Genomic DNA, 12,621 nt, shown 5'->3' on the forward strand with positions numbered 1-12,621 from the left:
TTCAACCACTTCACCTGTACCAACTGATCCCTAGCACTTATGACTGTACTCCTCCAGTTATACTTGAGCTCTCTTTCCTGCCTGTCTTCTAGTCTAGGGATATCCTTCTGCCACTTTGCCAATGCTTTGGTCAGCAGAGAAGTCAATTGGGACATGAGTACTGAGTAGGAGGAGGATACTGGTTTACATAGATTTGTGTGTCTAGCAATTTTTTCGATCTCTTAATATTGATCCTACCACTACAAAATTTGCTCTGCACAGGCATGTCTTCATTGAAAATATCTAAACAGGCTATTCCTGGGTAGGTCGAACTCTTAACTCAGGAAAGGTTTTAAAAGCTCTTGGAGAACAACTGAGTCAAATATTTAATTCTATGTGTTGGCCAAAAATCAAAATCAGGAAGTGAATCTAGTTCCGGTAATTTTACATTCCTCCACAATGGCAACACAGGGGACCATCGCTCTCCACCTCTATTACCCCAAACCCACACATGTTCTTTCCATATTTCTATTACCACAGTCATGTTAGAGGTGAGGTGTTCAACTGGATATTTACCCATCCTGTACAGAAAATTTGTCAGACCCTCATATGATCCAAAGAGTGCCGCTTCCAGGACCACTGCAGGATTGTTAGCATCCGCCCTTACCCACAAGCTTGCATACGTCAACTGAACAGCACAGTATTATCTATACATGTCCTGTAGAGCCAAGGGATCGCAATAGCAATGCAGAGGTCTCCTCCACTTAACGAACAGCCAACTCTCGGGAAGGAATGCTTCCTTCCCACCCATCGTCCACTTAGTTGGCCTGTGTAAATCCAGCTTAACTTTGCAAATATTGTCCCTTTAGGAGAATCAGTCAACCAGCCCAACTTTGAGCAGGGTTCAACAACACTGCATTTGTGTATGAGGTACCTCTTCCTAGGTGAAATCTCCTGATCAATGCAATCAACAGAGGAAACATAATGAGTTACTACAAAGTCGGCAGCCGTCAGCTCCACTCTTGCTGAGGACCTAACTGTTACCACTGTATTACACTACCTGAGTTGTGGCTAATTCACTGTATTATGGGGGTTGGGTTCAATGCAATGTAAAAACAAATCAAAAATAGTGCAATATTCCAGAAAACTTAAATCCCATGAGGAGAACTTGAGAAGTCTAATCTGATCTTTATTTAAATTAGTATTTGCACAGAATCAGAGAAAGAGAAAAAGGTGAGACACACAGCGAGAGGTAGTGATGGGAGAAAAATGAAAAATATACATACATATTATATATAGGGCAGAACAGAGCAAACCCTCAATTGTAAACCCAAAATCAATACCAGAGGTTTAAGAAATTGTACACTCCCTCCCATATCTTCATCTCCATCCCCTCAAAAAAAAGACAAAAAAAAAAAAAAAACATATCCAAAAATCAGAGATTCTCTCAGACATAAGGCAGACAACTACCCCCACCCACCCTAGTGCTTAAGGTGGGGGCTGTGAGATGGTTCAGAGATCTGGAGAAAAGTATTTTATCAAAGCAATGCTCTGCAGACCAGACAGAGAAACTCCCAAGAACAAAACTAGTAAAACAAAATAATTCTGTCACCTGATTGAGGGCCACTATATTTTGTCATGGTTATGTCACGCCTGTAATGCTTAAAGGCTGAATCTGTGCTTGCATCTGTCAGCAGATTTTTACCTCTGAAACTGGCTGACCTTTTCCTTGTGCGCTTGGCAACTATTGACATCTGTGTTGGCCCCATGTTCATATCTGTCCACATTGCTAAGAAATGTTTTCCTATATGCAAATTAGACCCTAGGCACAGCTGGGACATTGCTGTTACACCCAGAGGCTCTGCTCTCTCTGCAACTGCTGTTCTCTCTCCGCTTTGATTGACAGGGCCAGGCGTGATGACGTTTTTCACTGCCTGGCCCTTTCAATTAAAGTGGAGAGAGAACAGCAATTGCAGAGAGAGCAGAGCCTCTATGTGTAATGGCAACACCCCTGATGCCCATAGAGGCTTATTTACATATATTTAAACATCTTTTAAGCAATGCAGGCACATATGAACATGGGGCCAAGCGCACATGCAACAGAAACAGCCAGTTTCATAGGTACAAATCTGAAGACATATGCCCTTTAAGTGCTTTATCGCCAGTGGTATAAGCGCTACTTTAAAAGTTTCAGATCCATATCTGAATTGCTGATGATTAGAGGAAAAGGGGAGGAGATTATAAGAAAGTACGACCTTAATTCACTGAGATGATCTGCAGAGCATTGCCCTATTCAGAGGGGCCAGTACTAGGGTCAGTAAGGCATCGCCGAAGGTAAAAACAAGGACAGAGTATGGGGTGGAAGAAAATGGGAGGGGATCAAGGTACTGCAACATCCCCTTGTTCCTCAGAAGACATCTGGGCAGGCGCTCCAATCTTGCTTCTCCTTAGTATCCCAGTAAGTGCCACGGTAAATGTATGTAATTTCTTTGCTTATGGGATCCATTTTGCGGTCAAACCACAAAGGTTTGTATGAATCCACTGGGGAATCTGTGAATAGAGGTTTTCAGTTATACTTTATTGTACATATATAATGCTATAATGAAGAAGGGCAGAGAAGTGTCAACCTCTCATTTATATTATTGGAGGTGAATCAATGGCATTAATGGATGGAATGACAAAATTAATCATGTTCATGAGGCTCACAATGTTTGAAGGGGTTGGCCACTTTACAGAGAAAAAGGGCAAACTGATTTTGCACTATCAAATTAAAAGAACATTTATATCATCCACCCTCTGTGCAAATCAAAGTCCCGGCTGCCCATGTGTACACGGTGTAAACAATGGACACAGTGTTTTTCATGTACATATGATAAACATGGCAGAAGTCTTGTGATTTACCCACAAGACTGCTTTCTCAGTTGTCCCCATTTCTGCGCGGAGGCTGAACTTATCCAGTGCTTTAACAGATACAAGTAACAGAATATCCTGCATCTCTGCAAGAATTCAATGCCTGCACAGATGTGTGGATAGCTGAGGAAGCAGTCTTGCAGGTAAATCACAAGAACGCCACCATCTTTCATCAAATGTACACGAAAGCAGGTGGGGGCTTTATAGCGGAAGAATGATATAAAGGTACTTTATATAGGATGAGGTAACAAGAAGACAATTCTGTGAGAACAGAGCCATGATGGTTGAATTTTAAAAACCAATAGAAAAACATGTTTAAACATTAAAGTAACTTACTCTAGGATACAAAGTGTGCAGTTTTTGAAAATGTTGGAATTAGCAAATATTTAAAAATGTATTGTTGGTTGCTTTTAAGATGGCTATAGTTTCTTGTAATTCAGTTACTATAAAATTTTATTTTTCAGTCAGCACTTTGTACCGGCAGAATGATTTTAATTAGTATTTTGTAATGATTTGTTAAGGGGTTCAGTTATACGAAAAAGTTAAAGGGGTTGTCTCATTTCAGCAAATGGCAGTTATGTATACAAAGTTAATACAAGACACTAATGTATTGTGATGGTCCATATTGCCTCCTTTGCTAGCTTGAGTCATTTAACAAGAAATGTATAATAAGATAGAAAAATTAATCAAGCCAGAGGCAATATAGAAAATCACAATATATTACTAAGTGCCTTGTATTAACTTCTTTTAAATGATAAATGCCACATGCTGAAGTGAGACAAGCCTTTTAAAGTGCCGGACGATAACCTGTTGTTAAAAACCATGGTAACGGAATTACTCACTCTGGTAATGGAATGATGGTAACAGAATTACACAACCGTAAACAACCAGGAATGAAGCCAAAGCTTTAATTAAAGATGGATTTAGATGTGCACATAATCGGGAATGAACGTTCCTGCGAACGTTCGTTCCCAACAATCAGCCCGTGAAAAGGTGCAGCAGAGATCACCCAATGAACGAGTGAGACGCTTGTTCATCGGGCGAAACTGTTGTTTGTGCAGGAACCTAAATGATTATTTCCGGGCAGCAGATCATGCTGTCTAAACAGCGATCTGCTGCCCAGAAACAATGCAGCTGTATGAGAACAAGCAATCGCAATTAGTAATATCGCAATAGCAAACAATGTCAGTGACACTAACATATATAGCTTTGGGTAAATGCATGCGTCACTGCCTCCCCTGTGAGATCTGAGAAGATCAGATAGACTTGCGTGCCGTGAGTCTATCTGACAGGTCTTTCTGTGTTTCCTTTCTGTTTGTTGTTGCTGGCAGGATCCCACCTCTCCACAGGTTCTGCTCGTCATCTGTGAAGAGGCTCTATTTAAGTCTGTCTCTTATTGCTGACTTTGTGGTTGATATTTTCCTTCTGGAGTTCTATGCTGGTTGTTTGTGGATAATCTGCTTCCCTTCGTCTCAAGCTAAGTTTCTTCTTGGTGTGTGTGTTGTTTCTAGGTCTCAGGGAGACGCTGGTCCCTTCACGGTGGAAGGTACCGGCTGTCTGATTCCGCGCTCCCTAAGTTAGGGTTTGCGACAGTATCAGCAGGGCATAGGTTCCAACGTATGAGTTCGTTCACCATCAAGACTTGCTCATACTGTCAGAAGTCAGGGAGAGGCTCAGGGACTGTTAGGAGGTTACTATTCCCTCTTCTTTAGCTTTGAGGCCTAGTCTGTTTTCCTGTCGCCGTTTATTTGGTGTTCCTCTTATCCCCACTTACCGTGACAGCATGGTTGACTGTGTTAAACAGCGTGTTTGAAAACATACTGTGCCGTCAATTCTTCCTGGGTCAGGCCACATTTAGCCCCTTCACGTCCAAGTCATTTTTCACCTTAACCACCTCCGGACCGCCTAACGCAGATTCGCGTTCCGGAGGTGGCAGCGCTGCGCACAGTCACGCATATACGCGTCATCTCGCGAGACGCGAGATTTCGCTCCAAGCCGGCCCGCGCATGCGCATCGCGGGCCGGCAAAAGTTAAAGAACAAGTTAGTCACCAGCCTGCCAGCAACGATCATTGGCTGGCAGGCTGGCGATTTTTAAAAAATCCAATCACAAGCCATATAACAGATCATATTAGTAAATATGATCTGTTATATGGCTTGTCTGCTCCTGTGCTGGTCCTTTTCGTCGGTTGGATCCAGCACAGGAGCAGACTGAACTGTGAGTAGCACCAACACTACACCTTAGCCCCAGATCACCCCCCTGCACCCCAATTAACCCTTTGATCACCCCTTTGATCGCCCCTGTCAATCACCAGTGAAAGGAAAAAAAGTGATCAGTGTAAACTGTCACTTTTTTTTTTTCACTAGTATTGGCTGTTAGGTTTTAGGGATAGTTTAGGCCCCTTGGTTAGGTAGTTAGCGTCAGTTAGCGCCCACCCCACCGCACCGCAGTCACTTTTATTCGCTGAATAGCGTATCGCTAATCAGCATTTGTACTTTTATAGTATCTGTAAGTGATCAAAACTGATCACGGTCAGATCTATAATAGTATTAGTGTCACTTTAGTTCGCCCTCCACCCAAAACGCAGTGTTTGCCCGATCAGGCCTGATCGGTCGCCCACACGTGCGTTCACCCACGCCCGCCCCACCGCAGTGACAAAAAATATATATTTTTTGATCACTGCACATTCATTTTACACGCACTGCGGCGATAAAAAAATCAGTTTTGATATTTTTTATCAACCGCAGCGGCCTCCGGTACTTCGCTAGCCTCCCCTTTGTAAGACAGGTTTGCTTTTTTTCTTGGGTAGTCTCAGGGAATACCCCTAAATTTAGTAGTCCAAAATGTCAAACAGGGGGTATTCTTCTGAAGAGGCCTACAGGATTCTGACCCAGTCGGATGAGGAGTGGGAACCCTCATCTGATGAATCTAGCGGGTCAGAATATGAACCTGTGGAAAGCAGTGGCTCTCTGACCCAAAGTTCGGACGAGGAGGTGGAGGTCCCTGGCAGCACCAGGCGTACCCGGCCCCATGTCGCTAGACCACAGGTTATGCAGGATCCGCTTCAAGAGCAGCAGAGTGGGGCTGTCGCTGCCGGATCACGTGGTGAGGCATACACCAGCAGCGCAGCCCTCCCTGGACCTAGTACCAGCACTGCCGTACAACATGGTGACGTGGCGAGCACCAGAAGGGCAGTTGAAGCTGGTACGGTGGCACGTGCACTAGTTACCCCGTCGCAGCCACCGCAAAGACAGGCCCGTAGAGCCCCTAGAATCCCTGAGGTGCTGGCAAACCCTGATTGGCAGTCACCAACTTCAGCCGCACCTGTAGTTCCCCCTTTCACCGCCCAGTCTGGAGTTCGGGTTGAGACGGCTCAAATCGGTTCGGCCCTGGGATTTTTTGAGCTGTTCTTGACTGCGGAGCTCTTGGACTTAGTCGTGGCAGAGACCAACCAGTATGCCACACAATTTATATCCGCCAACCCGGGAAGCTTTTATGCCCAGCCTTTCCGGTGGAAACCAGTCCAAGTTTCCGAAATTAAAATTTTTTTGGGCCTTCTCCTCAACATGGGCCTGACAAAAAAGCATGAATTGCGGTCATATTGGTCAACGCACCCGATTCATCACATGCCCATGTTCTCTGCTGCTATGTCCAGGGCACGATTTGAGGCCATCCTCCGTTTCCTGCATTTTAGCGACAACACCACCTCCCGTCCCAGAGGCCACCCAGCTTTTGACCGGCTCCACAAAATTCGGCCCCTCATAGACCATTTCAACCAGAAATTTGCAGATTTGTATACCCCCCAGCAAAACATCTGCGTAGACGAGTCCCTAATACATTTTACCAGGCGCCTTGGCTTCAAACAGTACATCCCAAGCAAGCGTGCCCGGTATGGGGTCAAATTGTATAAGCTCTGTGAAAGGGCCACAGGCTATACCCACAAATTTCGTGTCTATGAGGGAAAAGATCAGACCCTGGAGCCGGTCGGTTGCCCTGACTACCTGGGGAGCAGTGGGAAGACAGTCTGGGACTTGGTGTCACCCTTATTCGGCAAGGGGTACCATCTTTATGTGGACAATTTTTACACAAGTGTGGCCCTCTTTAGGCATTTGTTTCTAGAACGGATTTGCGCCTGTGGCACCGCGCGAACTAGTCGCGTGGGCTTCCCCCAACGGCTTGTAACCACCCGTCTTGCAAGGGGGCAGAGGGCTGCCTTGTGTAACGAAGAACTGCTCGCGGTGAAATGGAGAGACAAGCGTGACGTTTACATGCTCTCCTCCATTCACGCAGACACGACAATCCAAATTGAGCGAGCAACCCGTGTCATTGAAAAGCCCCTCTGTGTCCACGACTATAATGCGCTCATGGGAGGGGTGGACTTCAATGACCAGATGTTGTCTCCGTATTTAGTTTCCCGCAGAACCAGACGCTGGTATAAGAAGGTGTCTGTATATTTAATTCAATTGGCGCTGTACAATAGTTTTGTTCTCTACAGTAAGGCTGGGAGAACACGATCTTTCCTCAAATTCCAGGAAGAGATCATCGAGAACCTCCTTTACCCAGGAGGTTCCGTGGCCCCATCCCCCAGTGTAGTTAGCCGTCTACACGAGCGACATTTCCCCAGTGTCGTTCCTGGTACCTCAACCCAACCGTCACCCCGAAAAAGATGTCGTGTCTGTAGCAGGAGTGGAATAAGGCGTGACACCCGCTATTTCTGTCCTGACTGTGCTGACCACCCTGCCCTATGCTATGGAGAGTGTTTCCGGAAGTACCACACACAGGTACACCTAGCATAGGGATTGCATCTCACAGGACAGGCACACAGGGCTATTAGGGCCCTTTTACTCTCAGCTGCTGCAAACCTCTCCTTTCACCTGGGATAAAGTGCATAACGTACTTCGCCACATCTTTGGGCGATTTGCGCTTTGCACATTGTCCCATGGGGAAGGAGAGGTTTGTTCTATAAAGGTAAAAAAAACTAAACAAAAAAAAAATTACCGGTAAGTAAAAAAGTTAAAAAAGTTTAAAAAAGTTAATATGTTCTGTTCTAAAGTTAATAAAGTTATTGCTTTGCGGCCTGGTTTTTTCTTTTTTGTTTTGTTTTTTTTACCTTCCAGGTGGACCAACCGATCGACCAGCTGCAGCACTGATGTGCATTCGGACAGAAGCATTGTGCTGCTGTCAGATTACACGCAAGTCGGTGTATGCGGCGCTGCAAGACGAGATTTCTCCTCTGCAGTAAAAGATATGTTTGCCGAGGCATATGAGCTGAGGAGGTGGCGGTGTTCATATACTTTGGCAAACACTTTGTATATATAAAAAAAAAAATCCCGGCAATGATTTATTCATCCACATCGATTGATGTGAATGGAGAAATCTGGTTTGCCAGGGCATACGAGCTGAAGTGGGTATGGATGTTGGGCGGAGCTCCTATGTCCTGGCAGACGCCTTTCCCCTCCTTTTTCTTTTTTTGGCAGAGATTTTTTCATCCACATTGATCGATGCGAATGAAGAAATCTGTGCCGTTCATTTTTTTCTTTCAGCCCAGAGGCTGAACGGAAAAAAAAAATCTCATTACCCGTATGCTCAATATAAGGAGAATAGCAGAAACTCCTAATGCTGGGCATACATGTAATGATTGCGGAGACCCTCAAATGCCAGGGCAGTACAAACACCCCACAAATAACACCATTTTGGAAAGAAGACACCCCAAGGTATTTGCTGAGGGGCATATTGAGTCCATGAAAGATTGAAATTTTTGTCCCAAGTTAGCGGAAAGGGAGACTTTGTGAGAACAAAATCCAAAAAATCAATTTCCGCTAACTTGTGCCAAAATTTTTTTTTTTCAATGAACTCGCCATGCCCCTCATTGAATACCTTGGGGTGTCTTCTTTCCAAAATGGGGTCACATGTGGGGTATTTATACTGCCCTGGCATTTTAGGGGCCCCAAAGCGTGAGAAGAAGTCTGGTATCCAAATGTCTAAAAATGCCCTCCTAAAAGGAATTTGGGCCCCTTTGCCCACCTAGGCTGCAAAAAAGTGTCACACATGTGGTATCTCCGTATTCAGCAGAAGTTGGGGAATATGTTTTGGGGTGTCATTTTACATATACCCATGCTGGGTGAGATAAATATCTTGGTCAAATGCCAACTTTGTATAAAAAAAATGGGAAAAGTTGTCTTTTGCCAAGATATTTCTCTCACCCAGCATGGGTATATGTAAAATGACACCCCAAAACACATTCCTTACCTTCTTCTGAGTACGGAGATACCAGATGTGTGACACTTTTTTGCAGCCTAGCTGGGCAAAGGGGCCCACATTCCAAAGAGCACCTTTCAGATTTCACAGGTCATTTACCTACTTACCAGACATTAGGGCCCCTGGAAAATGCCAGGGCAGTATAACTGCCCCACAAGTGACCCCATTTTGGAAAGAAGACACCCCAAGGTATTCCGTGAGGGGCATGGCAAGTTCCTAGAATTTTTTATTTTTTGTCACAAGTTAGTGGAAAATGATGATTTTTTTTTTTTTTTTTTTTTTTCATACAAAGTCTCCTATTCCACTAACTTGTGACAAAAAAAAAAAATTTCCATGAACTCACTATGCCCATCAGCGAATACCTTGGGGTCTCTTCTTTCCAAAATGGGGTCACTTGTGGGGTAGTTATACTGCCCTGGCATTCTAGGGGCCCAAATGTGTGGTAAGGAGTTTGAAATCAAATTCAGTAAAAAATGACCTGTGAAATCCAAAAGGTGCTCTTTGGAATATGGGCCCCTTTGCCCACCTAGGCTGCAAAAAAGTGTCACACATCTGGTATCTCCGTACTCAGGAGAAGGTGGGGAATGTGTTTTGGGGTGTCATTTTATATATACCCATGCTGGGTGAGAGAAATATCTTGGCAAAAGACAACTTTTCCCATTTTTTTATACAAAGTTGTCATTTGACCAAGATATTTATCTCACCCAGCATGGGTATATGTAAAAAGACACCCCAAAACACATTCCTCAACTTCTCCCGAGTACGGCAATACCACATGTGTGACACTTTTTTGCAGCCTAGGTGGGCAAAGGGGCCCATATTCCAAAGAGCACCTTTCGGATTTCACTCGTCATTTTTTACAGAATTTGATTTCAAACTCCTTACCACACATTTGGGCCCCTAGAATGCCAGGGCAGTATAACTACCCCACAAGTGACCCCATTTTGGAAAGAAGAGACCCCAAGGTATTCGCTGATGGGCATAGTGAGTTCATGGAAGTTTTTATTTTTTGTCACAAGTTAGTGGAATATGAGACTTTGTATGAAAAAAAAAAAAAAAAATAAATCATCATTTTCCACTAACTTGTGACAAAAAATAAAAAATTCTAGGAACTCGCCATGCCCCTCACGGAATAGCTTGGGGTGTCTTCTTTCCAAAATGGGGTCACTTGTGGGGTAGTTATACTGCCCTGGCATTCTAGGGGCCCAAATGTGTGGTAAGGAGTTTGAAATCAAATTCTGTTAAAAATGACGAGTGAAATCCGAAAGGTGCTCTTTGGAATATGGGCCCCTTTGCCCACCTAGGCTGCAAAAAAGTGTCACACATCTGGTATCTCCGTACTCAGGAGAAGGTGGGGAATGTGTTTTGGGGTGTCATTTTACATATACCCATGCTGGGTGAGAGAAATATCTTGGCAAAAGACAACTTTTCCCATTTTTTTATACAAAGTTGTCATTTGACCAAGATATTTATCTCACCCAGCATGGGTATATGTAAAAAGACACCCCAAAACACATTCCTCAACTTCTCCTGAGTACGGGGATACCAGATGTGTGACACTTTTTTGCAGCCTAGGTGGGCAAAGGGGCCCATATTCCAAAGAGCACCTTTCGGATTTCACTCGTCATTTTTTACAGAATTTGATTTCAAACTCCTTACCACACATTTGGGCCCCTAGAATGCCAGGGCAGTATAACTACCCCACAAGTGACCCCATTTTGGAAAGAAGAGACCCCAAGGTATTCGCTGATGGGCATAGTGAGTTCATGGAAGTTTTTATTTTTTGTCACAAGTTAGTGGAATATGAGACTTTGTATGAAAAAAAAAAAAAAAAATCATCATTTTCCACTAACTTGTGACAAAAAATAAAAAATTCTAGGAACTCGCCATGCCCCTCACGGAATAGCTTGGGGTGTCTTCTTTCCAAAATGGGGTCACTTGTGGGGTAGTTATACTGCCCTGGCATTCTAGGGGCCCAAATGTGTGGTAAGGAGTTAGAAATCAAATTCTGTAAAAAATGATGAGTGAAATCCGAAAGGTGCTCTTTGGAATATGGGCCCCTTTGCCCACCTAGGCTGCAAAAAAGTGTCACACATCTGGTATCTCCGTACTCAGGAGAAGGTGGGGAATGTGTTTTGGGGTGTCTTTTTACATATACCCATGCTGGGTGAGAGAAATATCTTGGCAAAAGACAACTTTTCCCATTTTTTTATACAAAGTTGTCATTTGACCAAGATATTTATCTCACCCAGCATGGGTATATGTAAAAAGACACCCCAAAACACATTCCTCAACTTCTCCTGAGTACGGGGATACCAGATGTGTGACACTTTTTTGCAGCCTAGGTGGGCAAAGGGGCCCATATTCCAAAGAGCACCTTTCGGATTTCACTCGTCATTTTTTACTGAATTTGATTTCAAACTCTTTACCACACATTTGGGCCCCTAGAATGCCAGGGCAGTATAACTACCCCACAAGTGACCCCATTTTGGAAAGAAGAGACCCCAAGGTATTCGCTGATGGGCATAGTGAGTTCATAGAACTTTTTATTTTTTGTCACAAGTTAGTGGAATATGAGACTTTGTAAGAAAAAAATAAAAAATAAAAAAAATCATCATTTTCCGCTAACTTGTGACAAAAAATAAAAAGTTCTATGAACTCACTATGCCCATCAGCGAATACCTTAGGGTGTGTACTTTCAGAAATGGGGTCATTTGTGGGGTGTTTGTACTGTCTGGGCATTGTAGAACCTCAGGAAACATGACAGGTGCTCAGAAAGTCAGAGCTGCTTCAAAAAGCGGAAATTCACATTTTTGTACCATAGTTTGTAAACGCTATAACTTTTACCCAAACCATTTTTTTTTTACCCAAACATTTTTTTTTTATCAAAGACATGTAGAACTATAAATTTAGAGCAAAATTTCTATATGGATGTCGTTTTTTTTGCAAAATTTTACAACTGAAAGTGAAAAATGTCATTTTTTTGCAAAAAAATCGTTAAATTTCGATTAATAACAAAAAAAGTAAAAATGTCAGCAGCAATGAAATACCACCAAATGAAAGCTCTATTAGTGAGAAGAAAAGGAGGTAAAATTCATTTGGGTGGTAAGTTGCATGACCGAGCAATAAATGGTGAAAGTAGTGTAGGTCAGAAGTGTAAAAAGTGGCCTGGTCTTTCAGGGTGTTTAAGCACTGGGGGCTGAGGTGGTTAAAGGCTATGTACACCTTTGGGGAATTTTTTTAAATTATTTTTACTGTATTCATTTTGAGCTAAAAATATATTTTTTAAATTGGTCTTTATTAAAAATATGGCATCCTTTTTTCTGTACAGAACTGAGATGCTCTAGTAGTACCATTTGGATTTTCTGTCTTTTCAGTCATCTGGGGAGCAGACTGAGGCTACTTTCACACTAGCGTTCAGAGCGGATCCGTCTGATGTTTCATCAGACGGATCCGCTCCTATAATGCAGACGTT

General features: G+C 43.4%; 1 protein-coding gene across 1 annotated transcript in view; it reads right to left on the reverse strand.

Annotated features, from left to right (window-relative positions):
• Window positions 1-1,151: 1,151 nt before the first annotated feature.
• LOC121003272 (oxysterol-binding protein 1-like) overlaps window positions 1,152-12,621 on the reverse strand; it is a 362,083-nt gene continuing 350,613 nt past the window's right edge. The window contains 1 exon segment of the mRNA XM_040434977.1: window positions 1,152-2,529. Within this exon segment, the coding sequence (XP_040290911.1) occupies window positions 2,387-2,529 (143 nt within the window). The 3' untranslated portion in view covers window positions 1,152-2,386.

The sequence above is a fragment of the Bufo bufo genome, chromosome 6 (assembly GCF_905171765.1).
Source record: "Bufo bufo chromosome 6, aBufBuf1.1, whole genome shotgun sequence".
NCBI lineage: Eukaryota > Metazoa > Chordata > Amphibia > Anura > Bufonidae > Bufo > Bufo bufo.